General features: G+C 45.5%; 2 protein-coding genes across 2 annotated transcripts in view; one reads left to right on the top strand and one right to left on the bottom strand.

Moving 5' to 3' along the window:
- ELP4 (elongator acetyltransferase complex subunit 4) overlaps positions 1-942 on the top strand; it is a gene marked incomplete at its 5' end in the record, with an annotated part of 172,168 nt that extends 171,226 nt beyond the window's left edge. The window contains one exon of the mRNA XM_080931152.1: positions 528-942. Within this exon, the coding sequence (XP_080787278.1) occupies positions 528-659 (132 nt within the window). The 3' untranslated portion in view covers positions 660-942. The remainder of the gene's footprint in view (positions 1-527) is intronic.
- Positions 943-7,054: 6,112 nt separating this feature from the next.
- Positions 7,055-20,669, bottom strand: PAX6 (paired box 6; the record flags this gene model as incomplete). The annotated part of the gene is given in 13 exon segments (XM_080931226.1): positions 7,055-7,140; positions 7,783-7,933; positions 10,276-10,391; positions 10,503-10,653; positions 10,834-10,916; positions 11,366-11,521; positions 17,233-17,398; positions 18,052-18,267; positions 18,362-18,403; positions 19,188-19,318; positions 20,483-20,518; positions 20,521-20,645; positions 20,647-20,669. Coding segments are annotated over 13 exon segments (1,482 nt in total).
- Positions 20,670-26,226: the final 5,557 nt, after the last annotated feature.

Raw genomic sequence — 26,226 nt, 5'->3', positions numbered from 1 at the left:
AGTAGATGCTACAGGAGCTCACTGTGCCCGTCCTTCTGTGGCAGTGCCAGCTCCTAAAACAGTAGAATAATGCCGTGGGTCCTCAGGTCTGCTTAGACACACAGAGAAGCAAGCCTCTATGGGAATCCACCATCTCCGAAAAGCTGCAGTTAATTGAAAGGCATTTTTCCCTGGCAAAAACAGAACCAGACCAAAAAAAAAAAAAAAAAAGCTATAATTTTATGATATTTTTTAATTTGGGTATTTGCATGTTTTCGTTCCTAAGAAAGAAAAATCTTAATAGATTTAGTTTTGGACTCTGAAGACATTCCACTGAGAATCTTGGTCCGGTTTCTAACAGTCTCAGTCATTTGTAAAGCTCTAGTAAGAATGGAGTGTGATGATAATGGCTCTGTCGGAGGGATTGTTTTAGCAGATTTCATATGCAAGACTAAATGCTGATCAACAGAGCATAATATTGTATTCTGAAGTGCGCGGGAAAGCAAAATTAATTTTTCTTATTTTTCTTCTCTTACCATGTGCCCCAGCGACTGCATTTGCCTCCAGACTTGTCAGACACAGTGGGCCATTCAAGCAAACAGGATCTGGCAGCATCCTCCACGCTGCTGGGCACAGGCTGCAGCAAGATGGCTGGAGGCAAGAAGCACCTGGACTTCTAGACCCTCCCTCCTCACCTCTTCGAAGTTATCTGCCGCCCTGACGCCCTGAGCCCTGACGATGAGCGCTAGTAGCTTATGTAAACGTGTCCTGGCGATCTGACCTCCAGCCTTCGAGAAACACTGGGTTACAAAGTAGAACCACCATTCTGCGGTGTGGGTTGTTTCATTGTTTGTTTGTTTTTTTTACTAGCTTTTGTATAAAGTAATTTGGCAGAAATACTTTCCTTTGACATTTAGCTACTGCTGTGTGTTTAAGTACTAATTAATTTTTAAGTAAACACCCAAAAAATACCTAAAACACAGTGTGCCTTGGCGTTGTCATTAGTTCATGTGGACGGTTGCACTGGGATGATGGTGACTCATATCTTACGGTTACACACATGTCACACCCAAACATGGAGTGTAGAGCATTGAATTCAAGGTGTGTGTAAATACATTTCAGATCACTTTATTTTTGAAAAGGTCACCAAAAACTGCCAAGACTTTTTTTTTTTTAAGAATGCTTTGTTTTCTAGTATTTGAAACAGTTTGCATTTGTGTGTTCTGTTGTTTAAAATGGTGAAGATAAAAATCATATTTGGGGGATTCAGTCTGCGTTACCCCACATTAGACAGCTCATACCGGACTTGATGGGACGCACGCAGAAGCTGGCTGGACGGCTGTTCTAAAGTCCTGGACAGTTGACCTCAGCACTATGAAGTTGTGTCAACAGACAATTCAAGCTGGCAGCTACACTAATGCTGGGGCCCTAGAGATAGGTCCTGGAGCCTGGTAAGCAAGTTATATATTATAGGTCTCAGACAGAGTGAGTAACTGAGACAAGCTCAGAGCTCCACTGTGCCACCTAAACCCTTGGTTACCTGTGAGCACTGGTTGAGCCTGTAAATGAATATTTAATCATGTAGCATGTCTCAGCACAGCAGATAGAACACGGTTTCATGTAAGACACTAGGGCTTGGCTTCGGTGTCATGGGTCCATATTCTTGAAGGATTTGACAAGCCCCAGGTAAACAGTGGAAGCTAGAAAGATGTTTAACATCTGTTGGCAGAAATTGAATTTCCAAAATACATTTTCAAATAAATTAGAATATTTTGAAGCACCTTTAACTAGCATGTTAAGCAGTTTCCTTTTAATATACCACAAATTATACTCTATTTGCGCTTTACAACATTGTAGAAAACAAAGACTAGGTTTTTTAAACTGTCTCACCAATATGATGAATGTCAGTCACTTTTTAAAAAAAGCCCACTGTGGCATAAACACACACTGTATACAGCTCTCATTCAGAATTGGAATAATTGAATCAATGACAGTGATTTGCCAGGATGTCACATCTCTCCATCACATCCTGTCACTACCAGTTTATTTTTTGTGATAAAATCAAAAAGACAACTATTTTGTCACCAAGACTTCATTAGCAATAAAAAAAAATCACCTGATTTTTTTTTTTTTAGAATGTCTGGTTCATTTTTTTTAATCCCTTTTAATTCTAAAGACAAATTCTTCCCCATTTTCTTTTCAAAATAAAGTTTTAGAATTGATCTGTCAGTTAAGATTAAAGGGCTTTTATATTAAGGAAAGGTACTTTTAAGATTTAAAACAACCTCAAGAATTGATTTCCTCTATAGACAGTAAGTCATACTGGCCTCTGAGGAATTGTGAATCAACTGAAGTGGACGTCTGATTGTTTTAATAACTAACCTTTCTCTTACCCTGTTGTGTTTCATTTCACACAAACACACAACAGCACAGTTACTTGGTAGTTGGCTCTGAAAAGGAAGTGTGAGGCCATCAGGTGTGTAACTGATTTTAAAATATCCAACGAGTCATCCGTTTGTTTCTTGATTCCTATATCTACAAAGTTAACAACTGGCTTCTAGTAGATATGTGCTTTACAAATAGGTAAATTACCTTGAAATTGAATAAGCATATTCGAACCCTCAGTTTAAATACAAATTAAACTTTTAAAGGTTAATAAAGATGCATTTTAAATAAATAGAATACCTGGGCTTTCCAAAAATACTACATCTACTGCTTTGTTTTTTTAGGGTCAACCACCATATTTTAATACTACTACAACTAAAAATAATAGTAAGAAGAGGAGGAGGGAAAGAGGAATAAGAAAAAACTGCTATTGGAAATAAATGTATGGAGTATTTTATTTTGTTTTGTTCTGTTTTGTTTTCCTCTGATAAAAACACGGTCTAAAAATATTTTCCTTTATCTGGGAACTTTTGTTCTCTATTACTGCAACAGATTCCTATATGAAAATATTAGTCTTCAAAATGCTAACACACACACACACACACACACACACACACACACTCACACACACACAGGACTGTCCCTCTCATATATTATGAAATGCACATAATAGATTTTTAACTTTTCTGAGTAACAATACTTAATAACATTGTCAGATAGAATATCTGAACTGTCTTTATATCAATCACTGTTCCAGTGTATGAAGCCTGAGGCCATGTGAGGTATTCATTCCTCATGCTAGATCTGCCTTTCTTTAACATGGGTAAGGATTTTGACTACTCCAGGTTAACCAGGTAGGTATATGGATCTGAGACCATCTGATGTTTTAATAACCCCTGGACAAGATCACTTTTCTCAGCCTTTTTACTTATTCTTTAGCACTACCCAGGGATTTGCTAGCGCTAATGTCAGCACAAAAGAAAAGCTCCTAAAGCAAAGGTTACTATTAACTCCCTGCCTTTTAGTTTTAATGACAAGGACATATACATGCACCTACAGCAAGGGTCTGGGGGCAAAATCCTCATTTGAGCCCATTATTAATGTCACCTCTAAGATATCTGTTACTATGTTCAAAGATAGTCAGCACCAACAATGTCAGAATTAAGCAAAAGAATTGCACTTTGATATTGAAACATGGGCAGGTTAGTCATCTGTGACTAAAATCAAGTTACTAAAAAACAGAATAATGTGTATTTGGCATCCGTTAACCAAACATAGACACGAAAAAAAGACGAAAACAAAAGATTTTCTTGATAACATTAAAGTCCAGAGCACACAGCAAACATTCACAGACAAGGCTAAATGTTAACAGTCTAGACATAGTTATGGTGTTTCATTTAAGTAGAAAGAGGATTTGATGTAACCATTGCTGAGCAGCCAATTGTTCACTAGGTAAAATTTGTTTCCAGGTATAGTGTTGGAGGAGAGGAAATCTCAGAATATCATAACAGCATACCACAAAGATTATTTTCACCTAGAACAGCCTTTCTCAACCTGTAGGTCATGATGCCTTAGGCTTAGAACAAGCCTGTCGCAGGGAGTCATTCCCGCATGTCAGACGTTTACATTGGAGTTCATAACCGTAGCAAGATGGCAGTTACGAAGTAGCAATGGGATCGTTTTATGATTGGTACTCACCCCAACATGAGGAACTGTAGTAAAGGGTGACAAGGTTGGGAAAGTTGACAAACCACTGCCCTAGAGTGATTCACCTGTAATTTTGTTCACCCAGTGCCCCTAAGTCAGTCAAACCTTGAGATAAAAATGTGATCTGTATACACCAAGGATGTTATAAAACTTGGTCTTTGTCCTGGAAAATGACCCTAAAACATCCCTGCAGATTTCCCATTGACAAATCTATAAATAAATAAATAAATAAATAAATAAATCTGCCAGTAAATAACTAAATGAAAATGACCACTGGGAGTCAGAACTCCCAGACACTGTGATGACACAGCCTGGGGTGTAGACAGTTCGTCTCTCTAGGGTGTACGCGGGGAGAAGGCAAGGCTACTTGCTGTTCTCATCTTGCTGGACCAGAGACTCCGCAGCTGAGTGTTGCTCCTTCAGGATATACCAGGCTGCCCCACTGCACTCTGGCAGCCTTGACTGTCTGAGAACATGTATGTGCCTGACTGCACACATCCATACCCTCAGCTCTCAGGTCACTCCCCATCTTGCACCCAGAATGCCCTGTGCCTTTCTCTGTCATCACTGTGCTCTAGCTGGCAGAGCCATGGGCCAGCACAGGCTGCCTGACACCATCCCAAATCACAGCCAGTTGGAAACTGCTCTTTTTTTTTTTTTTCAAGGAATAAGTAAGCCAGCCAGCAGAGGCTACAACACAGCTCTTCTCTGACAGTTCCCTCAACACTTGTCCCTCAGGGAACGGAGGCTGCAAAATGTCAGGAGGTGGAAGTGTCTGCAAGGACGATTGTACCAACAGAGGTTACGTGCCAGCAGGCAGTGTGGGCTGACATGGACAACTGCAAACACACACACATACACACACACACACACAGAGTTAGGATGGCATCTCCAGACATGAATCAACTCTGTTAGAATAAAATGGATCTCAATATCTGTTTGTGGGTACCTGAAATCCTCCAATCAATTTATTTCTGATGATTTGCCTTTGGCAATTTACAAAAATAAAAAAATCTCGAGTTCGTGTCGGTGGAAGTGTCTTTTTCTCCCTAGGACGAGTCTCCTTATGTAAGTGTTTTTAATCCAGGTGGCCAGGACCTCAGATTTTTTTTTTTTTTTTTTTCTCAAGCTCACTGAAGGAAATGTGTCTATGTGACTTAAGTGTTGCACAGAACAGACAGAAAATAACAGGTAGGCCTTTTTCTAACCCAAAACGGTGTTTTTTCCCTATCCATTGCTTGGGCTCAGGCACCCCTGCCCTGTGCACTGTCACTTTATACACGACCAGATCTGTGCTTCTTTGCAAATAACAACTGACCAACAATGGGCCGTGCTTCATAGATTTGGGGATGTTTGGCTTAAGCTGCCAGTGACTAAAGGCCTTTAACTCCCACCGGCCAGTCACAGTCCGCTTTGTTGTCCGTTCATGTGACTTTGTTCATTATTCCTTGACATACAACAACCCCCTCCACCCTCCAACCATCCACCACAGCACAGAAAGCAAGACGCAAGTGGGAACAGCTGGAGGGGTTCAGTGGGAACGGGTGCCTCTCGTGCGAAGGGGAGGGCGAAAGGGCAGGGAGACGAGTTATCCGAGAGAGGCAACAGCTTTCAGAGCGCCTTCTTTAAGAACTCAAGCTTTAAAAATGACTGTAGTGGGATTGTTGTGGGGTTGTTGCTATTTCTAATTCAAAACAATTCCTAGTGAGTCCCCTGTTGCAGTTTTTAATTGCTTTGAGCTTTCCAATGAAATAAATAGATAAATTTGAAGTATTACCATTTTCTATACATGTTGTGGGATGCAGAGCTACACACAGATGTGTTTTGGTTTAGAATTTTTATGACACATTACCAACCTCTGATGTGTGTGAAAATTATTTCCTTGGGGACTGTCAGATTGTAAAATGGAGTATATGAAAGTAACCATTGATTTAGGACATTAACCTAATGTGGGAACAAAATTTGTAACACCACACTATAAGGTTAAAAAGAAAATAGTGTAATAAAGAAAATACAAAGGCTTTGGCATGGTTTTTACAATCAACAATGGTTAATTTTGATATGTATTTGTGAACAACTGCAAAACACTTAGGTTTAAAACTCTTGCAAGCACTTTTAATTGATTAGGAATGAATTCTAGATGCACAAAATGATTGGACTGTGAACAGTAATACAGCTATATCTAAGAACAATTAACTTTTGCTGACCAAGAAAGAAACAAATGATTGCATGAAAATGTGTATAAAACATCTATAGAGTATTCTTGTCAAATATAAATGAAATTAACTTTATTATAGAAATCATTCTGAGGATTTCTAGGGAAGACAAATACTTACATTTTGACATAAAACAAATTGGATTATATCGAAGACACACTCTACCTTTTAGCTATCAACTTCTCCTTGAATTCATATCTTACCCTTTTTTTGCACATAAACTTCATCTGTTAACAACCTTTGGAAAACCAACAGATATTTTTTACATATATCTAGTGTATGTTGTTTCAGGTTTAATTATATGCAAAGGAATGATACAAACTTGGAACATCGGTCCATAAACTATGAACAGATGGGTAGAAGTATTCGATATATCTTGATAAAACTCTTAAATCCATGGCAAATCCTGTCAATCATGGTTTCCTTTAAACAAACACATGAGCCAACACAGATCCAAGACCCGACAGCCTGTGTTGTTCTTTTCTTCATTATAACATACAAATGCCCATTTACAAATAATACACCAAAATGAATAAAAGTTTGGATACCAAAATGAAGATTTGTTCCAACTGATACCGTGCCTTCTGTATGCAAAGGTCCTTGTTTCTAGTCCATTCCCAGGCTCCATACAGGACACAGCTGTAAAGTGAAGTGCTTCTAACAGCCATTTCTCTTTCTTTCCTGAATACCCAACTGCTGTGTCCACATAGTCATTGGCTGAGTGAACACAATTTCCTCTCTCGATCACACTTTCTCTCTCTTCCTCTTTACTGTAATCGAGGCCAGTACTGAGACATGTCAGGTTCACTCCCGGGAACTTGGACGGGAACTGACACTCCAGGTGAAATGAGTCCTATAAATGAACAGAAAGGCAGCTGCATAGTTAGAGTCTACAATAGAACACAGCATGAACACACGGGCTCTCTAAATCCCTAACACTTCATACCTTTTTTACTTTATACTTAGAAAGAAAGACAAAACTTTCAACCATTAGAAAGAAAAGCAGACCTTTTGAAACTAGAGGCTGTGTTTACACAAACCTCGTGACACCCAATGTTTGGGAGTTTCTCAGTGCAACGATCTCTGGAAAACTCACCTGCTACATCCTCAGAAGCCAAAATGGGGCTGGGAGGTAAAACCAGACCTAACTTTTACAACTCTAAAAAGTACCCATCACATAAAGTTCAGTGGACCCCTACTGTCCAGCTCTGACTAAGATGTCATCTGAAAACGTGATTTGGGTTTTTGATTTGATACTCTGTGATCACATTCACCACCATAAATGATGATTCTTGTCTATGTGCTGTCAACATGCTAACTTAACTGAATTTCTCTTTTCAGTCTGTTTTCTCTCAAGACAAGAGTAGTAAATTAGTCAACACAGTCCTAAATGCAAGGTCAGAAAGTTGCTTCTCAAGCCAATAGTAAACAGTGTGAAAGACCAGCTGGCCAAAGAGGCCCAGTAGATGCCTATGTGCAGCTGCAGAGAGCTCACCTGTTGAAGTGGTCCCCGAGGTGCCCATGGGCTGACTGTTCATGTGTGTTTGCATGTGCGGAGGGGTGTAGGTATCATAACTCCGCCCGTTCACTGAAGGGCTGGTAGGCAGCATGCAGGAGTACGAGGAGGTCTGACTGGGGACTGGGGGCTGCCAGAAGAAAGAAAAACCTGTGATTACTGGAACCACCAGACAACATCCTAGGCTACCTCTTCTTCAGGGTCTGCCAACAACTTGGTCATTACTGATGCCTGTCTGGAATGTCCTAGAATTCATTGCCACCACCAGAGCATACTGTGTACTAAGTTTGTGAAACATGCTAAATGCAAACAAACGTCCAGTTTTGGAAGTCTTTTACCACTGCTAGAGTTGCTACCATGAAAGGCACACACTCCCTCTACAAACCTGGATCTGTCTGAGAATGCTGGGATTCCCAAATCCCATAGTTCAATAGAGCAATAGGAGGACATGCTGGAAAGTTTGGTGTAGGGACCTTGGGAACTTTCCAGTGCTGGACTTGGAGGATTAGAGATTGTTTTTTAAAAGACACAACCATAGTAAAGTAAATTAAAGAGGTTAAAAATGTCAGTGAGTATAACTTAAACACAGCCTGAGAATTAGTTGTGGCTTCTTAACTGACCCCAAAGCCCTGACTGGGTTGCACCCATAAAATTGTATTGCTATCTTCTAAGCATTCAAGACAGAAATGTCGAGGAAATAGATTTCTCTCATAACTAAACAAGAAATATGCAGAGCCAGGCTAAAGCTGCCTTATGGGAGTTACTTGAGGTCAAAAAACTCGAGAGGCAAATCAGTAGATGCAGAGGCTCAGCCATAGCTTTTCTGCTCTGCAAATGCTTGACATCCTCGAATCCTCATTCACAAAGACTGACACCCACCAAGGAAGGTCCGACGGGAGAGACCCATTCTTTGCAAGATTAGAGGATTTTTTTTTCAACAGGAAGAAGCCATTGACAGAGACACTACCTCTCCCTATTCCAAAACCTAAAAAGTAGTTTTCTCTGAACAATAAATTCACATATTGTTTCTTTTTTTTTCTTTGTTCAATGAAGCCATTTACTTTTGTAGCTGTACAATCTGTGTAATTTTTAAAAGTCAATGTTTAAAACAAGTCAACCTAACACATTTCTTTATAAATGGAAGCAAGCCTAATATAATCCCTCATCTAATTATTTCTGTTTTATCCCCCCATGTGTACATTGTCATCCTCACAGAAACCTAGATACTGCTATAACATATAAAAGTGCACAAGATACTTGATGGCCTCATTAAAGTCAGATGGTGACTGCTTGTGTCAAGTTCAAAAAGGCAAACAGGCCTAAAGGGCCCAGTCAGAACTTCAGTTTGCATTTGCTTCTAAATCCCACAGTCACATCCTCTAGGCAAACTGACTTCTGAGAAATTCCAAAATAGTTCGAACAATTCCAAACCAATAGGCTATTGGCCCCTTCCTTTACATCAGTTGCACTTTGTCCAATAACAACCAGATGCAATGGAAAAGAAGCCTGTGAATACGTCCTCTAGAGTTGCTTATCTATCTAGTTCCAACGCTGGCCTGAAGAGTGGGAGACTTTATTTTGATGTTATTTGAATTCCAAACCTGGCAAAAGACGTTCAGTGGAGACTAAGTAGCCTGTGTAACTCCCATAACTGTTTCCTGCAGGGCTCATGCTGCCAGTCTTAAGCCTGCAGGCGTATATAATGGCTGCACAGGCAGGGGCCGCACACAACCTACATTACACAAGGCCAGCTTGGACAAGGACCTACCCCTAAGAACACAGGTCAGAGTATTATAGTAAGGATGCCATCCAGCTCTCTAGGCAGCAAGGGTTACCACGGTCCTGTCATATCACCTACAGCTGACACACGTTACATTTCTAGCAAATACTTTCTATTCTATTTTTTTTACTTTTAAATATAGAAAGAACTAGTTTTCCTATTTTAGTAAATACAATTCACTCTCTAAATCTCATCTCACTTTTCAGCCTTCCTCCCCCCCCCCCACCTTTTTGTTTCTCTTCCTCACTAGTTTCTCACTCAGATCAAAAATAATCGTCAGAATGCTCCTGCTTCTTCTGTACATATTAATACAAACACACTAACATAAACACAAACTTTATACATGCCAACATTTCACTATCTTACATTATACCAGCATTATTTCTACCCTGTTGTACAAACTCCCCTGGTAGCCAAAACAGACCTCTCTCCCACCCGGCATTATCCAGCTACCATGATGATGAAAGGCACATTAAACGACTGAACAGATCGAGTGTTTGTTTTTCAAGGGCATGAATCAATCAATCAGTCAATCAATCAGCTAAAAGAGGTTGGATTGACTGTCTCAGAGTTGACTGGTCAAGACAATCACTGTCACAAGAAGGACTCCTAAGGGAGTAAATACAACGAATGGGGTCTGCAAGCCTGAACCCATCCCTTGCCCTGTGCAGCAGGTGGCCATCCTCTCTTACTTGCATAGGCAGGTTGTTTGCCATGGTGAAGCTGGGCATGGGTGGCAAAGCGCTGTACGTGTTGGTGAGGGCAGTGTCTGTTCGACCCAACATGGAACCTGATGTGAAAGAGGAGACTGCATAGGAAGAGAAAAGAGAGAGAGAAGGGCGAGGTCATTACAGGGCAAGCGAGAGCCAAGGGCAGGCAGGGTTAACAGCCTTGCTTGGCAGCTAGCGTTTTAAGTTACCAGGCGTGGTGGGCTGTGGGATTGGCTGGTAGACACTGGTACTGAAGCTGCTGCTGATGGGAATGTGGCTAGGGGTGTTGCTGGCCTGTCTTCTCTGGTTCCTCAGTTTTTCTTCCCTTCTCCATTTGGCCCTTCGATTAGAAAACCATACCTGGAAATGCATGGAACAGGTTAGCTACCATTCTGCTGCAAACAAAAAGCCCCCATTCTCACCCTGGCCCTAGGACAAGGGAGTCTTTGTGAACTGACCCTGTTTATATCAATGACTGGTACACGGGCAAGGCAAAATATAAGTACCCCAATGCATTAAACCAGCATGGTCCCTAGGTACCTGTATTCTTGCTTCAGGTAGATCTATTTTGGCTGCTAGTCTTTCCCGGGCAAACACGTCTGGATAATGGGTCCTCTCAAACTCTGTAAGAGTAAGTGGGTTTTATAGGTTAGGCCAGAACACAAAATAGTTCTCGAACACCTGCCCAAGCTAGCATTCAACACCCAACCCCCATCTCATCCAACCAATTTCCTTTCAGCTAGCTTGGCAGTGTGCTGACAGTACTTGCAAGGACCTTCCCACCAGGAGCAAGTTAAGTTTCCTTTGGAATGACATTTAGGGCATCGCTGGAAATGCTCCTGGGTCTGTGGTTGAGACAACTAGACCATCATTTCCTTTGTATGTCAGAATGTTAATATTTCAGTTTACTGGCGTGTGAAAAGAAGAAAATGGACATGCACATACACACCCTGAAAAGGGGGAGGGGTTCATCCTTTATGCAAAGGGCCCTGGCTAAATTTAACCCTTTTCGCTGTTGCCGTGGCATTTTCTTTGATTTAAGGTTTCTCTACTTCGGAGATATCCCAGTCACCTTTCTCCAGAGCCTCAATCTGCTCCTGGGTAAAAGATGTCCTGTTTCTTTGCAGCTTCCGCTTGAGTTGAAGTCGCATTTGCGCCTCGTCTGAGTCTTCTCCATTGGAACTGATGGAGTTGGTATTCTCCCCCCCTTCCTGTTGCTGGCAGCCGTCTGCAACAAAAAGAACAGGACAGTAAGAGAAATCAGAATGACAGGGGGGCTCCTAATGGGACTTGGTACAGTTATAAACTCCAGGGACTGGGGAGCCTGCATCTCCACAAAGCCTTCCTAAGTTAATCAAGTGTTACCTTCCTTCAATGACACTGTCACCTGAGTCATATTCTTCTGTTTTCATCTAGATGAGATCTGACAGTGGCCTCACACCGCACCATCTCTTCAAATGACAAGGCAAGCCAAAAAGTTTCCAGACAAAATGACCTTTCCCTACTGACTGACTCCTCATCCAGTTCCCTCGCCCCACAGAACGTGTTTACCTGTGTCTGTGTTGGGAAAATAGAGTGATGTGCAAGATTTCAGCTGATCTATAATCAGTAATTCCTATCTAATCAATTAGATGTTGATAGGTTTGTAGAAAATGCTATTAAGAAGCCAAGCCAAGCTTGTAATCTTTTTTAAAAAAATATTTATGTAGTTTTTATTTGAATTCTGCACAGTCAATTTCATTTTAAAGGTTGTGAATTTAGAAGTGCCTGCATTGTTCTGCAGTTTTATTCAGCCATTGTGTGAGCGCGCTTCGCCCTGACACCTATTACGAGCACAGCTGTAATTATATCGTCACCAAGAACAGGCTATAATTGCTGAAAATGGAATTTTATATTTAGATAAAAGGACTGTCCATTCTTTGTAATGTGTTGCACCAGAGGAAAAGTAAGATTTCTTTTAAATTTTTAACGTGTAATTCTAAAGGAGATGGTGGAGAGTTCGCTAACTAGCTAAATATGCTAAGCTGCAGCTGAGTCCTTGGCATATCATTTAAGTGGTACATTTTTAATTAGGGCATTTCCACCACTTTTAATGTAATTTCTATCATTAAACTGGGAAAGTTTCATTGTTTTCCTTTGCGCTTGGTGAAGAGCTCTGCACTTGGGCTAACTGGCTTTGCCGTGCACCTTGCGGGCAAGGCGGGCAGTCTGTGGGAAGGAAAGCCCGGCCTGGGCTGGACTTCCCAGGGCACTGCAGGCTGAGTCTTGGGTCCTGAGGCCTGTAGCCCCCAGGAGACACCAACAGGAACTGTTCCCTCCAGATCCTAGAAACTTGGCCAGTTTGGGGGGAGGGGACGCCAGGCCTCTGTGGGAATCGACTTGGCCAGGAATATCATTTATAACCAGGAGACAATAGGCAGCGCCTTCAAAGCGTTCAGGGAATTGTGACAGGATCTAGTGGGATCTTTTCAGGAACTTTGAAATGTTTTAAAACCCCAACTTTCTCCTCCATTTAAACAGGCGGATTCATCGGCACTGGCCACCATATGGGCCCTTGGAGATCTATTGAGATGACCACCAACACTTGAATAGCGAGGGGCTGCTTTTCAGCACCAAACAATGCCCCGCGAGTAAGGGAAACTATTAAACTCCTGGGGCAGGAGCGTTGGCAAACTTTCGTGGGCAGAATTTTGAGGCCACAATAAGCACGGACAACAAAAGGATTCTCTTGAGGCGTGCAGCGGGCCACATTGTGTTACAAGAAGCCCAGTCAACAGACTTTTCAGCGAAGTATGTTAACCCCTCTGCTCTGCTATCATTAATCACTGTCCGGAGAGCGGGCGCCTCGGTGCTATTTAGGGCGCTTGGCTGGGGGGGGGGGGGTGATGGGGAGGAAGGGCAGGGGGTGGAGGGAGGTGGGGAGGGTGGACGGGGACCAGAGCTGGGACTGAGGGGAGGCGAAAGGAGAGAAGCTAAAGGGGAAGAATGGTGTGGGGGAAGGGCGGAGAGAGATGATGGCCAAAAAGGTATAAGACGAGACAGAGGGGTAAATGTAGAGGAAAGAAATAGACTGAAGAGTCGAGGGAGATAAGGAAGAAAAGGAAGAGGAGGGAGGGAGCGTGTATTGGTAAACAAGCCTCAGGCATCTTGCCCTACATCAGACGAGTGGGGGAGGGGAGGGTCGCCTGCCGAAGGAGACGCGCCGAACTCACGTGTAGGGCACAAGTGGCTGTACTAATTTGCTGCCCCAGGTCTCTTGAGGACTTTTCAAAGTGGTCCCCCCACCCAGGGGGAAAAATGATGAGGGTCTGTTCCTTTTCCCTTTTATCATCAGATTCGATGAAGGAGGATGCATTTTTGCTCCCCATCCCCCTCCCCCTTTGGAACTACTAGAAAAGTTCATCGGTTACTGCTTCTGGGAAACAAACACAATCCGGCCTGGTCACTTATGCCTCCACCCAAAAGAAAAGCCCCACCCCTGTCCCTTCTCTAGTGCGTTAGATCCTGCCAATTTAACAAAGCTGAGGGGCTTCCTCGGAAGACGACTGCAGATAGTGTTCTCTATTCTCGTCCGCTTTTGGACAGCCTCCTAATTCGAAGCTTTGGGGTTATATTCACAGTCCTCCAAGCTCGGGTACTACTTGTACATAAGCACGTGCCAGAGACATAAACCTGGGGCTTGCACTACCTTGGGAAGTGACATTTGGGGAGAAAGAGAGGGCTATAGGATCAGGAAAACAACATCTAAATCCTGTTTTGCTTCTTTTCAAACGTGGAATCATAGTCGACAAGGACAGAACGCTACGGTATTCGCCAACGCCGCCTCTAACCAGCCCAGAAAGCAGCACTGAAAATGTGTTCACTACTTTTAAAGTAGCAAAGTGTTTGCAGCCAGGTGACTGAGTGCTCATTTAGACAGAGCTCTCGGGGTGTGGGTTTGGGTGGTTTTTTTTTTTTTTTTTTTTTGGTCCCTCCTCCACCCCACCCCCGCCTTTGGTGGCTTTACCTTCTACCCTTAAATCTTTTAAGAAACTAAAAATAGAAGTTAGAGCTCTCTAATTCCCCACACGCTAAACTTAAGTGGCAGACAATTAAGATATCTCCTTTAAAAGGCGTCCCCTCCTAGCGGCGCAAAGAAGGGACCTTCAATGGGCGCCTTGCGCCTCCCAGGCTAATCCCAGAGGAGAGTGAAAGCGCCTCCCATTATCCCAGCCCCAGGACCATCTGACGCAGGGGATAGGATTTGTTTCCTGGAAGAAGAAGAGGAGAGAGAAAGAGAGAGGGAGAGGCGGGGAAACAGAAAAGAAAAAAGAAAAAAAAAAAAGACTCTGGGAAATAAAATCATTCCTTAGTTTCTTAGTGTCTTAATCAGCGAGGCGGAAAACAAGCAAGAAAAGATAGCAACGCGGTTGCGGAACCTTTTCAGCTCCGGAGCACGGATCAAAACATTGAAGCATCTGTTGAAAGGAGGCTGACTAAATCCTATAGAGGGCCTGGGTATTATGGGGGTTGGGGCGAGGGAAGGAGCCGAGAAAAAGGTGTCTTCGTGATCCCTAAAACCACCAAATCGCTGGAGAATTGGGGCTGGATAGAGTCGTCTCGTTATTGTCAGCCCACGTCGTCAGGATTTTTATTCACCGCCGCGTGGCGTAGATCAGATGGAAACCATATTTGTCTCCCTCAGAGACCTAACCTCTCCTTATGCTTCTGGAAATGGACTCTTTACCGACCCCCGGATCAGCCTCCCGGGCTGGAAAGGGGGCCAGGGAGGGAGGGAGACTCTCTTAGCACCAAAGGACCAGAAGAATCCTCTGGAATTTCAGCCTGGAAAGCTATCTCCACAGAACCTGAGGTCCCCACGCCCAAGTCACCTCTGGAACCACGCTTCCTCCCCTCCCCCCCACACACACATACACACACACACACACACACACACACACACACACACACACACACGGGAGGCGGAACAGAGAGCCGGGGGGGAAATGCACTTAGGTGGGGGTCAACAAGGTGAGTGGGTGGGACACTCAAGAAGTATGGCCCAGCATTCTTCAGTAACTAGCTGCCGTGAGTTGAAGTCCCAGAACGAGCGCCACCTCTCGCCCTCAGTGGTCACCACCCGGCTCTTGCCGCCTTTTAGTCTCAAGTTCTCAGACTCTAAGCAGGCGACGACGCTTCCTCTAGTGAGTGGAAGTTAATGCCCTGGTCTTAAGTCTTAGCACCCAGAAACAGGTAGTGGGTGTTCATTCCCTGGTCCCCAAGCAAACCTGAGCTCCAAACGCCAGGGAAACGCAGGAGTGGAGGACTTCTGAGCTCAGCCCTCCTAGATCTGAGCTTCTGGGCCTATTGCCCAAAACCGAGACACCTTCGATCAAGTGGGCGGGGAAGGGCTGAGCAGAACCGCAGACCGCTGGGGATGGAGTGTGGACGGTCAGCAGTTGGAGTTCTAGCTTCTCTGGGGTGTGTCCTTTGGGAATGCAAGGTGGAATCCTACGGTTTCAAACCTCGGGCCCTGTGGGGTTGGCAATATCTTTTTCTAGCTGGTCTTAACAGACACCGGAGACGGAGATGCCTGGACCTGAGAGCACTCTGAGCTCCAACTCTCAAAGCTGCAGGTTCGAGGTCACCTGAGCGGGGTCGGGAGGAGGTGTCACCCAAGGGAGTCCAGGCCTGCACGGACCCCATGAGCGGCCGGTGCTGGGAAACCAGAAAGGAGCACTCTTCTCCCTACCGGCCCAGTGTCCGTCCTATATTGTTTTCTGCTCTTAAAACTGACATGTCTAATTGGCAATTGGTGCCGAATCGTGTCCAGAGGTCTCTTGTGGAACATTTCTACAGCTGTCCCCTTCAACTAGACGCTTATTCATGTCGCCTTAATGAGAAACAAAACGTTCTCTAATGAGCAATTACAGAGCGACAGGATTGTTCCCATAACAAATTCTTGCGAGTGACAGAAGCATCCTTTGTACCAGATATTTCGCATACTGTTACCGATTTTCCCTTCTCTAACCCGGCTCTGTGGAGGCGCCCTGCACGCGAGGCCGGTCCAAGAGCTCACCGATTCGCAGCAGCCCCTTCGCAGCCCCTGAGCCGCCCCGGGCCCTATGGCCCCAGGCGATGTGGCGCTCCCGGGAGTGAGACGCCTCGTCCCATTATCCCGCATATTATCTCCTTGTCACGGAGACAACAAATACCGATTAATCTTCGAAGTAAACTGTTTCCTATTCTTGACCAAGTTACCTCAGTGTGAGTGGGAAGGGGAGAGAGCCAACCCACCCACTGTACTTCCTGCTTCCTTCTCACAGATCCTGGGAAAGGAAAACAGTTCCTATTTGTTCCCCCCTCTAGCCCCAGGGCCTCTTCTCTTAGGCTCAGCCCAGTACTCAGTTTCCCCACCCCACTTCTAACCAGTTGCCACCACCGAGAAAAAGAACGGGAACCCACGGATGCGGGGGGAGGGGCGAGTAAGTGGGTTTAAATGTTACAGTCGGGGGAGGGAACCGCCACTGAATGTCTGCAAACTGACCACGCACGTTGGAGGCGGGGTGGTGGTGGGCTGCCCTCTCTACCACCTTACTCAAAGTCACACCATTGCCAGTTACTTCAAAGGCAAATAGTCCGATGAGGTTTATCTTAGTCTCTCCGCATGCTGTCTCACTTGAACTGCAAGCATGCTGTTCTGCTGCATTTTAATGTCAACTTTTAAGAAGGCGCCAATAGGTTCGACCTTAGACATGCACAACCTCCTAACCACTTCATACAACCCTAAACATACATAATCCTTACAGTCCAGAGTCGACAAGATAGTTTCACAAACACCAATTACAAAGTGTGAGTTGGGGTACCTCAGCCTTTCAGGATAGTAACCTCTTTAATCTCCTAAACGGTGAGAGCCCAGAGAAGAAAAACACTTCAGGAAGGTATCTGCTTGAGTTTTACCTTGAGTGGGTTGCCCTGGTACTGAAGTCCCAGGATACCAACCAGGGCGGGTGCCCCAGCTTCCGGTCTGCCCGTTCAGCATCCTTAGTTTATCATACATGCCGTCTGCGCCCATCTGCTGCTTCTCGCTAGCCAGGTTGCGAAGAACTCTGTTTATTGATGACACCTGCAAATCAAACCAAATGGTGGCGGCTCCGAAGGACATGTCACCCCATCTTAGGTCCCCATCTCACCTCTCCGAAGCTTTAAAGAATGACCCACTACACAAAAGCTCCCAGCCATTTGGGGTAGTCCGTGGATTTTTAGCTATGTTGTGGAAAGAACAGCTATCGTTTTGTTCCTAGAAGTGAAGTTGGATAAGAGGAAGGGAGCAGTCCTTCCCTCTGTAGGTATCACTAATGACAGGTCACTGCTGCTGCTGCTGCTGCTCGGCTTTGATCAAAGACTCCATGATAAAAGATTTTAACTTAATTTAGAGATTTACTTTATCATAGAGCAAAAATGGGTGCATGTTGCCTGAAAGAAGCTTCAGGAAGGTGCTTTAGGGGTGGGAATTTAAGAGCTGGTGTCTTTTCCTAGTTCCTTTGATCCCTAACCACTCCCCACACTTAACCCCCATTTTCCAGATGCTCAAAAACTCAAAGCCCACCACCTCCCCATAGTCCCAGGTACCCTGGAGACCCACACCAATCGGGGAAGAGAAGGAGAGAGAGGTCAAGGCGTTGGGAGAGAAAAGAGCTGGGGAGATGAAGAAATGGCAGAGATAGGGAGAGAGTGAGGCGCTTGGAGCAAGGGAGCCAGTGCTCACAATGAACTTACACTGGGTATGTTATCGTTGGTACAGACCCCCTCGGATAACAGTCTGTCTCGGATCTCCCAGGCGAAGATGGACGGGCACTCCCGTTTGTACTGGGCTATTTTGCTTACGACTTCTGGAGTTGCCACTCTTGGCTTACTGCCTCCGATTGCCCTGGGTCTGATGGAGCCTGTCTCGTAATACCTGCCCAGAATTTTACTCACACATCCGTTGGAAACCTGCATTGGGGAATTGGACAGAAAACCACATTATTAATAATTTCAAGACAAAAATAAAATTGTTTAAGTATGCATTAAACAATGACAAGCTTACGTTTTCATTGTCCAGCACCTGGACTTTTGCATCTGCATGGGTCTATAACACAAAAATATACCTTCAATGGTACGAGAACTTACTGTAGAGAGCTTTCTTTTTCTTAAAAATTACATCTGTAGCCCTAAAACTACAAATATGATGATACTTTCAAACACTTTGAATTATTTTTAAAAGCTTTTTTAAAAGACTATTTTTCTAAACACTGTGTGAAGATGCATCAAAACGAAGTCAGGTTAATTTTTTGTGCTGACCTTGCTTAAAGTAGTATTATGTTGTAAAGAACAAAAGGAAAATAAATGAGTTTTTATGGTTTTTTTCCCTTAAAATTTTGCCCAGTTGAGCAAACGTGAATGAGGAGTAGATAGCATTTGCCTTTGAAAGCCCATATACATTCTTCACAAACAGTCATGGATGCAAACAAATCTTTAAACTCTGAGGTTAGCACGGGATAGGGGGAGGGGGATGGAATAATTCTACTTTATATAACTCAGCTCATTACAGTTGATACACTGTTACCATAATGAATGTCTTTACCAAATGAAAAGATATATTAATTCACGCACATTCTTTTTCTTACGCAGATGAATTATCTTACATAATGATCTGACTGAGGTTGAAAGAGAATGGGACCGTGGTGGAAGGAGAGGGGAAAGCTGGAAGGTAGGGATGTTGGAAGGGATGAAGTTGATGAGGGTGGGGTGGTCCATAATTAGTAGGGTTTACAGTAAGAAATGAAGAGAGGTCTCTTAAAGTGAAGGGCCGCGGGACGAGGGGCGGGGTAGGGCGGGTAGGGAGCGGCGAGTAGGGCAGCCACGAGGATCACCTGCAGAATTCGGGAAATGTCGCACGGCCGGGCACCGCTGTGAGCTAGCTCAACGATCTTCTGCCGGGTGGAGTCCGGCAGTGGCCGCCCGTTGACAAAGACACCACCAAGCTGATTCACTCCGCTGTGACCTGAGGAAAGGAGGAGGAGAGGCGGAGAGAAAGAGAAGGAGGAGAAGAAGAAGAAGAAGAAGAAGAAGAAGAAGAAGAAGAAGAAGAAGAAGAAGAAGAAGAAGAAGAAGAAGAAGAAGAAGAAGAAGAAGAAGAAGCAGGAGGAGGAGGAGGAAGAGAGAGGAAGAGAGAGGGAGGGGGAGAGAGAGAGAGAGAGAGAGAGAGAGAGAGAGAGAGAGAGAGAAGACCACAATGCAACCTCAGCTCCCTGATAACCTGTGCGAACCTCAGCAACTAGGTACTAGGTCCTGGTTTAAAAAGCAAAAACACCCAACAACAGAAGCACCAGCCATGCAGGGTATTGGGCAGCCCATCCTAGAATACAATTGACCCTGCCCATTGGACTGTTGTCAGTGCCAGGAGCATACACAGGAACGTACCCACCCAGTATCACCATCACCACAGCAGTTCCCTGAGCCCATTGCCCCCTTCATAAGCACCCCTGGCCCTTCTTGGAACCCACAAGGGGCAAACATCGAGCTCTTCAAGTCTCCTCCCTGCGTCACCTCTGAGTGTTACCACAGAGTCCACACAGACGTCTCTGCAGTTTGGGAACAGCACTGCAAACCCAAAGGCCTGCACCGCTCGGCAGAATGTTATAAAACCTTAGCATGGCGAATTAACTCTGGCAGAGGTGCACAGCACATAGCATCGTGTGTGTGTGTGTGTGTGTGTGTGTGTGTGTGTGTGTGTGTGTGCATGTGCGTGCAGAATAGAAAAGAGCCAGGAAGATAAATGTGTCGATAGTGACCCCCAATCCGTGCCTCCACGGCAAGCATAGGGTTGGACCCCCTTACCCACAGTGATCTGCCTGCCCCAAGTGGTGCTCAGAAACCTGGAGTCTTCCCACCCACCACTACTCGCTTTACTTCCGCTGCAGAACTCCACCCCCCCCCCCAAACCAAGGACACAAATATTAAAAGAAACCCAAAACAGAAAATGAAAGAGACCGCATCACAGTGTCACCGGTCCTTCCTTCCACTCTGGTCTCACAACCTCATCCCATTGTCTGGGCGTAGAGACTAGGGCGAGAGGGAAGGAGCGTCTCTGTGAATTACCGTCCTCGGAAACCACGGGAATAGAAATAAAGCCAGTCCCCTTTCCACTTCCTCAGACATCTCCAACCTGCAGCCCCGTGTCTAGACAGAAGCACTCTGAGGAAATGTAGTTCTCAGCTCCTCTCCTCTCTTCTCCTCTCTTCTCCCTTCTCCTTGGAGCCTCCTGATAAATTGACTCCAGAAGCCTGTGCTTCTTAGCAATAAATAAGCTCCAAATATAGAAGAGGGGGAAATATGATGAGCCTCTCTGACATTTGTCTTTAAAATAAAACTAGCTGCACGTCAAGTTTGAGCTTAATTTCTGGAAATAGGCGGAAGTCGCTCCGGATCATGCATGGAAGGCTAATTGAAAAGATCAGTCGGGGCGCTTGTGGCAGCCTTGTCACTTTGTGACAGTGCTCCGCTCCGGGAAATTGCATCGTCACGACAAACGGGACCGTGATAAAACGACCCTTTCCGTCCCTATTTGTAGATCACTCAGACGAGAATGAACTGCACTCGTCTCCCCTTCGAGGGGAGCTGCGTTTTCTGGGTAGCTTGAGGCTTGGGGCTGGAGGGGGGTTATAGCTCGCCGAGGGGGGGCGGGGCCTCAATTCGATGAGAAGTGACAGGCGTTTAGGGATCTGGGCTCCGGGCCGTCCCGGGCCAGTGCAAGAGGGTACATTGCACAGTGCAAGAGATGGCTTCTTAAACAGGGCAAGGCCTACCCTGCACTTCCGGTTTCTCCTAAATTTTCTCAACCATCTGCCTTGGTTTTCTAGATCTCATTTACGGTGCAGGTATGGAGGCCCATCTGTGGGCAAAAGAAAGCTTCCCAGAAAACGAAAGGCCTTCCCAGAGAAACTTTTCAAAAGCAAAGCCAGAGTAATTCCCAGTCTACAGATGCCAGAGCGTGCAAGGCCTCTAACCACGGACCTTCTTTATCACTCGTTGCAAAACTAAAGTGCCCAGCACTTCCGCAGCCACAACCCGCACGTGCTGGTCTGAGAGACACCGGGCCAGGGCGCCTCTGCCAACATCGAAATGGCAGCGAAGAAACATAGCTCTAAATTCCCCTTTAGAGGTTAAGCCTCAATCATTGTGTCTCTTCCCTAGGGACTGCTGGCGTTCTCGCCCAGTGGCGATGATTATGCGCCTAGAATTCGACCGCAAAGCTTCTAATACGAAAACATATGGTGTCAATTTGGATGCTCCGTGCCTCGCACACACCCGGGAACCAGCGAGCGGCACAAAGCCTGCAGGCCAACCCGCGACCCGTGCCCCTCTGGGCCTGCCAGCCAGGCCAGAGCTTAGCCGCAAGCGGTCGCGACTGAACGCCTCGGTCCACCTGAAAACCTGAGGTTCGGGAGTCTCGGCTCCAGGGTGTGGAGCTGACAGGTTCTGCACAAATGCAGTTGCAAAGTTCACACCTTTGTTCACTTTCCTGAGCTTAGTGGCCCTGGTCTGGTGGCACCACGAGCTCTCTAAGCTTGTGCAGTTCCACAACCGCAAGTTTCTAGAAGACTCGGGCCTCTCCATAGTCCCAAGCATAGCTGTGGCCTTAATTAAGACTGTAGCCTCTTCACCCTTCACCCGGCCTAGCTTCACTGACTCAACTCTATCACATCCCAGCGAGCACTGGCCCAGCACAAAGGTTGGAGCCCAAAGGGCCTGGGCAAAGGTGAGAAGAAAGGCACAAAGACTATGGAATCAAAAGCACCATGAGACTGGACCATCCAGCCAATTCAGTTGTGCTTGCTAATGCAAGGTTTATCCAATTCCTGAACAGTACAACTTCCACTCTCTTCCCAGACCCAGTAAAGCCTCCTTTCTTCACCGTGTGAGGTTTACTTCCCCAACAGGGTACCAGCCCTGGGTGTTCCACTCCCCTTCTCTTCCCGGCCCGGAGTTAGGGTGGGGAGGGGAGGAGCTGGCCTGAGATTGACTAGGGGAGGGAAGCCCCCCACCCCTAGAGGTCGGAGGAGACGCTTAGGCTTGGCCAAGCCCAAAGGGGCCTCCTTCTCTTCTCAGGAGAAGCCTTCGCTTCGCCCCGCCCTGCTCGGCCCAGCCCCTCTCTCTGGGGTCAGAGCCCGGGCAGGGGCGGGGAGGGGGTATGAGTTACAGGATTTGGGGGGGGGGATGGGGTTTCTCTACCGCAGCTTCAAAAACTCGAGCGAGTAGTTTTGAAGGGCCCCAGCCTCTGCCATTCTAGAACACAGTAGAGCAAAACGCCTCCCAGCCTTCCCTTGAAGGCTACTTGGCGCTCACTCGGCGCTGCCGGGATACATCCCAGGCCACCTCCCTCCCTCCCAGTGGCTTGGATTCTGCAGGGCCCAAGACTCAGTGCGCTCCCCTAACCCACGGGGCCCGCATGCCTCCAGCCCAACAGGCCAGAGAAAGACCTGAGACACTTACTGTTCTGCATTCTGGAGCTGGTTGGCAGCCTCCGGGTCCCACGGAGCTCGAATACGGGGCTCTGTTAGCAAGAAAATTGGAGTTAATCCTGGGCTTTGCACGGGTAGGGCCTGCTACTTCTACTGAGGAAGACCTGGTGCCTGAATTTGAGAACCCTCCTTTTCTTAGAAATTGAGCTACTCAACCGCTTGGGGCGATCTGAGGGTCACCTAGTCCTGCCCTCCATGCATGCAAAATGTACTTTATGAGCTGCGAATAAAATAATCTAACATTCACAACCAGTTTTCCAAATCTTTTAATAGTTAGCCCTTTAATCAGAAGAAACATAAACAAGACCGGGCTTTGATTTTTTTCCCCACCTGAAAAATTGTCTTTCAGAAAGATTTTCAGATTTCAAAACCCAAAACAGCACCATAAAACTTGCCTGAAAACTGGGATATATGTCCAATCTTAGAATAGGAGATCTCACACATCTGCTCGCCCACCCCTAGTTAAAGTCTTCTGCCTAAGACAAAACACACAGAGAGAGAAAGGTATGTCAGACTGGCCCAGCGCTTAGGTTCACTGGCTGTATGCGGTCCACTCTCAACCCAAAGTGAATGTGGGGCTAGATCCTTCTCCCCTGAAACACCAAACCCACCCCAAGCTTCCAGTGGCCTCTCCCACAGAAATCCACGTTCCCTGGAAAATGCTGCGTTGGCTAGGCTTCCGGAAATGGGGAATCTTGAGTTATGGGTCTTGCTTTGCAAACAAGTAGCAGGGAAAGGAAAAGGCTTAAACTAAGACAACAGCGGGGCGAGGAGAACGGTGATGAGCACCTGGAGTTTGCAAAGAGAATGGAAGGGCTTAGTGGCGTCTTGGAGCTCAGGTTAGGAGGTCTCCGTGAGCCTCAGACCAAGCTCTCTCCTTTTCTGAGGAATTTCAGCACCGGGATAATCTCTAGACCCCTAAAACTATGTTCTTTGGTGACTCCTTTATTCTTAACCAACCTCCCCAATACATACACCGAAAAAGGCTTTCCAGTCAGACTTCCACAATCCACCTCTCAGCTCCTTCTGGGCTGAGCAAATGGTAAGCCCAACTTTTTATCCTAAATCTCTTTTATTGTAGCCAACTTTGCTTTCAGTGTTTAGATCATCCCCTTTTCCTGTACCGTGACACACACACTGTCTACCTCGCCTCCCTGCTTTTAAAAGTACCAACGGGAAGGGATGAACACAGTCGACAAAGTCTACAGACGTCAAACAATGGCTTCTATTCGGTGGCTTTTCCCAAACCCAAATTAAAAAGCCCAGACTCTCAACCCAACACCAAACACCAGGTCCAAGCAAAGGAACCAAGGACTCTGTAACTCTCAAAGGAAAAAGAGAACTCTACTCACTGAAGTCCTGACTCACTACAGCGCCTCTCAAGGCTTCCAGTCCACCCACCCTCCAGGCTTTCTCTCCAAAACAGGGTTCTTGGAAGAGAGGTGGAGAAAATAGTAAAGTAATTTCTTGTTATAAATATCTGGAGGTAATTGTGTTACTGGTGTGAGTTGTTAGGGGCTGTAAAAAGATACAAGGGCACCGTGGGGAGCTCAATTGGAAAGGAAGAGTTACAATAAAGAGCCCATTGAAGAGGATTGCCCAGGAAAAGGGGGGTGTAAAATAATGAAATAGTCACAGCATCTCATTTTTGTTTTATTTTTGAGAAACCCCCCCATTTTTTGTTATGATAATGGTTAATTTTGCCACCCTACAAAGAATTCCAGGGAATAAAGTTTTCACATCAAGATCTTTTATGATTTAACTTTTAAGTAACTGAGAGGCAGCTTAAATTCCTAAAACATGAGTCTCGGATGAGGACTGTTCTCAGTGCCTGGTTATGACTGGACAGAGCAAATGACTAGATGCCGCCATTGAGGTCCTCTCCTGAAGTCTCCCTTCAGTCTTTAGGCCAGCTCCTGAATCTTTATCATGCCATGAACAGAAACCTCACCCAGAACAAAGTGTCCATCTTACTTATGCAGAGGACTCCAACTGCAAAGGGTAGCAGGTGTGTGTGGGGGAGGGGAGTGGAATTCAGTTTGGAACAGAAAACTTCCTGAGGTCTTCTCTAACCACATTTTTTTACCCAGCCTCATGTCTCCATCTCTGCTCGAACCTCCGTGATACCATTTTAGAAAATTGTCTAGCTGATCCCCCAAGAGCTAGCTGATTAGTTTCCCAAGCAAGTGGGAAGGTGATAGCACTTCAGGTTCCGGTTTTGCTTGGTTCCCACCCTCCTCTCCTCTAAGAAGCTATCTAATTACCTAAGTAATCGTTAACACTCAGTGCAAAGACACCCTGGGAAGCAGGGCACACCCTGCACCCAGAAGCAGCTAGACCCTCTGCCTCAGCCCAAGCCCCTAGTCTAGGCTAGATCTTTGAATTGCCTTGAAGGGGGTCATAGACCTGCATCAGGAATGAAGGAGTCTTCAGAAAACTCCAAGGCCACAGGGTCTGAGTCCATAAGTCCATTGGACCTCTGTCCTCCCCACTTCCTGACCCAAACTCAAGCTTTCTTTCACACATGCTATTGTCTTTAATTATTTAAATTTCAAAATACACTCCCACATTCCTTGGCTGCAGTGTTAGGAGAAACTTGGTTTCTCTCCTCCTGAACCCCCTCCTAGAAATTAGCAATTAAGGAGACAAAGTTTACTCTTCAGGGCCAAATGATAACAACCCATCAATTGCCTTCAAGCATATGCAAAGATCCCCAGCAGCCCTCCTCCCCTGTCAGCGGCAACAACTATTCTTTCTCTTGGGCAAACTTGCAAGGCTTTCAAAGAGTTTTAGCTTTTCATTTGCTTTTCTTATCTCCTCAACCCTTCCCAAGTTCGAGTTTAACATCCAAAATGGCGAGAGAGAGAGAGAGAGAGAGAGAGAGAGAGAGAGAGAGAGAGAGAGAACATTCACTTTGTTTTTAAACTTTTCAGAAAGCTCATTAATAAAAGACCAGGTTTTTTTAGCACTCGAAAAAGAAAGCATTTCCACTTGAAATTCAACTCCATTTCCCTCAATTACACTTGCTAAAATTCAAGGCTATTATGGCTCAGGGAGACTGAGGAGATCTGCCCCGGGAAAGAGGCAACAACTTTCTGAACTTTGAAAAGCCACTTTTCCTCCTGGGGTCTTAAAATCCAGAAGCTCTCGAATTACTCAGACTAATTAGCTGGGAGAGGACGTGATCCGAGGAGAGGGAAGCCGTGCTTTCATATAGATTTTTTCCCCCTTTAGGCCACACAAAGAAAAATATCAGTACACTCGGAAGAGGGGAGCAAACCGCCTTCCCAGCTCGAAACTTGTTGAAATGGCAACACGGGGTACAGCCTGGTCAATGGAGACACGGGGAAATACCCACCAAGAGCTGGAGGTGGGAGTCCATAGGACA

The sequence above is a fragment of the Micromys minutus genome (assembly GCF_963924665.1).
Source record: "Micromys minutus genome assembly, chromosome: 17".
NCBI lineage: Eukaryota > Metazoa > Chordata > Mammalia > Rodentia > Muridae > Micromys > Micromys minutus.
This window is presented reverse-complemented; position numbering and strand designations above follow the sequence as displayed.